The sequence below is a fragment of the Amphimedon queenslandica genome, unplaced genomic scaffold (genome assembly GCF_000090795.2).
Source record: "Amphimedon queenslandica unplaced genomic scaffold, v1.1 AMPQUscaffold_13402, whole genome shotgun sequence".
Classification (NCBI taxonomy): domain Eukaryota; kingdom Metazoa; phylum Porifera; class Demospongiae; order Haplosclerida; family Niphatidae; genus Amphimedon; species Amphimedon queenslandica.
The window spans coordinates 9,200-11,549 of record NW_003546362.1 but is presented as its reverse complement, the minus strand read 5'-3'; the positions used below and the strand labels follow the sequence as shown (position 1 = coordinate 11,549).

Genomic DNA, 2,350 nt, shown 5'->3' with positions numbered 1-2,350 from the left:
GCCATTTTTGGTAAAAGCATGCGCTATAAGTACATGGTATTTTTACAAATGGCATAATTATTTTTCAATAAGCAATAATTATGGAAAATCAATAAAATTAATCAAAACTACTATCAAGGATCAAAATCAAGTCCTAGTTCATTTCTAAACTAATAAAAATACAATGTAGAATATTAAATAAAATAATAAGAATAAAACATCTACATCGATTTATATCTTTCTATTAGTTTATTAGCTAGTTTAATAGTTCTTCTAGTACCTTCTTCTCTAAGTATATCTAAGAATATACCAAATACTTCTCCTTCCATACTAATGGAGCTGGAAATGATGTGAAGCAATTCATCCATTCTTTCACCAGCGGTTTGTTTAGTGTAGCCATCAGTTATTCCTCTCTTCTCTCTTGCATTGATAATATTGTGTTCCAGTAGCTTGTCAACTAAGAAGTAAATATCAATCCCACAATTCTTTATTAATGAAGTACATTCTGTCATTACTCTATGAGCAATATCAGATCTAAACGTACCCATCAATGATACAAATTTAGTGATTAGTGTGTTATTATGTTAATATCAACCATACCTTCTTCAGTCTCTCTCCTGGTTTGACTGATACTAGCAGTAGAGGAACTTGAGCTAGTACCTTGTACTGAAGGAGGAGGAGCAGTTCTCAGTGATCGATGAATGAATAATGTAACAGGATCGGCCACTCCATCCAGTGGTACAGAGTAATGTAGTGATGGTACAGCACCAGGTGAAGCATAGACTGATACCAGACAACATGGAGGAAGAGGATAATTAGCTTCACCAAAATTATCAACATCACAACGTAGAAACTATTAATAACATTATACATAATGCCAGTACATATTATGGGCCCCATTCTTTCTTACTTTGCATGAGTCCATGTGAGGCTCAATATTCCAACCAGTGAATGGTTTCTTTTGAGGTGCATCAAATTTTAACTCAATATATCCATGATAATCTTTAAAACAAAATAGAATATTTTGCCCTCTTTCAGCATGAGGACAGTCTTTTTTAATAAACTATAAACAAAGTCAGACGGCTATATAATTACATAATATAAGTGAAGTTACCTCAAGCAGTGCACTTAGATCTTTTGCAGCAGCAAATGTCACCAAATCTTCAGCTCTTTTCTCTTCATAATAAACCAGTCCAGCATAAGCCATATTCTCTACTATACCAGTTGAAACCACTACTTTACCTATTCACAAAAGTACAATAATTAATATTTACTGTTACTTACTATTAAAATCTGAACTAATCTCAGTACAAGGTATTGGAGCAGTTCCTTCTTCATGCTGTGGTTCTTCATGATCCTTTGACTCTTCTACTCTTTCATTATCTTGCTCTTCATTTCCTTCCTCATGTAATGGTTGACCTCCAGTCTCCCCCTCTTCCTCTACTCCCTCATTACTAGTAGACTCTCCTACATAGTGCAATAGATTCAGTTCATTATATACTAGTACACACTCACTGATTCATTACTGACCTTGTCCTCCACTACTACCTCCTGGTGGATCTTTAGTCTTATCCGAATCACTGGAATTACCAACTTCCACTTCCTCCTCAGTTTCCTCTTCTGCTTGTTCCTCCTCCTCCTCTTCCTCTGACTCTTCTCCATTAGTTGATGATTTGGGTAGAAATTTCTCCCCAACAATAGCTACCAAACAGAACTCTTTACGTTGAATAGATCCATACCAACTATCAGCTTTAAACTCTCCTTCTTCAACTACAAAGAACTGGTAGGGAAGACTGTGTGTGCTCACGGGAGCTATGGCAAACTTCAAAAATTGTGTAAGACCTGGTCGCCCCCTCAGATCAATGCAGTGCTCAATTTCTAGTCGCAATGGCTTGAGGAGAGGCTTGGATACTGAAACAGCATAAACAGCACTCACTAGTACTGTATTCTTTGGAAACACAAACTTTCCTCCTACAAGAGCGACCACTGCTACCTCAACTGTATCGGTGGGTGATAAGGTATCTTCTTGTACTCCAATCCTTAGACCATATTTCTCCCAATTAATTAGTTGAGGTTTCTCTCCTTGAACTAGAAACAGCTTCTTCTCCGCTACTTGTACATCACTCAGACAGTCCTAATTATCTATCAGTAGTAATAAGACACACAGTCAGTCAGTCAATAATACTCTTACCCATTGAAGGGATCAGGTAATTAAATTGTAGTCCAATGGAACTAGTCTTTTTGATAGGTTGCTTGAGGACCCTCTCTTGTCTTTCCTTCACTAGTTTGGCTATGTACAACTCCTTTTCCTTAAGGTCTATAAATTAAAACATAAAAATTTAAACAAACAAGGTTAAGTAGGATTCTAGAG

General features: G+C 36.4%; 1 protein-coding gene across 1 annotated transcript in view; it reads right to left on the bottom strand.

Moving 5' to 3' along the window:
• LOC109582064 (uncharacterized) overlaps positions 1-2,350 on the bottom strand; it is a 9,990-nt gene that overhangs the window by 292 nt on the left and 7,348 nt on the right. The window contains exons 6-10 of the mRNA XM_019996654.1: positions 1,264-1,446; positions 1,094-1,221; positions 890-1,042; positions 580-832; positions 376-436 (exon numbers count right to left, since the gene is read on the bottom strand). Of these exons, the coding sequence (XP_019852213.1) occupies positions 376-436; positions 580-832; positions 890-1,042; positions 1,094-1,221; positions 1,264-1,446 (778 nt within the window). The remainder of the gene's footprint in view (positions 1-375; positions 437-579; positions 833-889; positions 1,043-1,093; positions 1,222-1,263; positions 1,447-2,350) is intronic.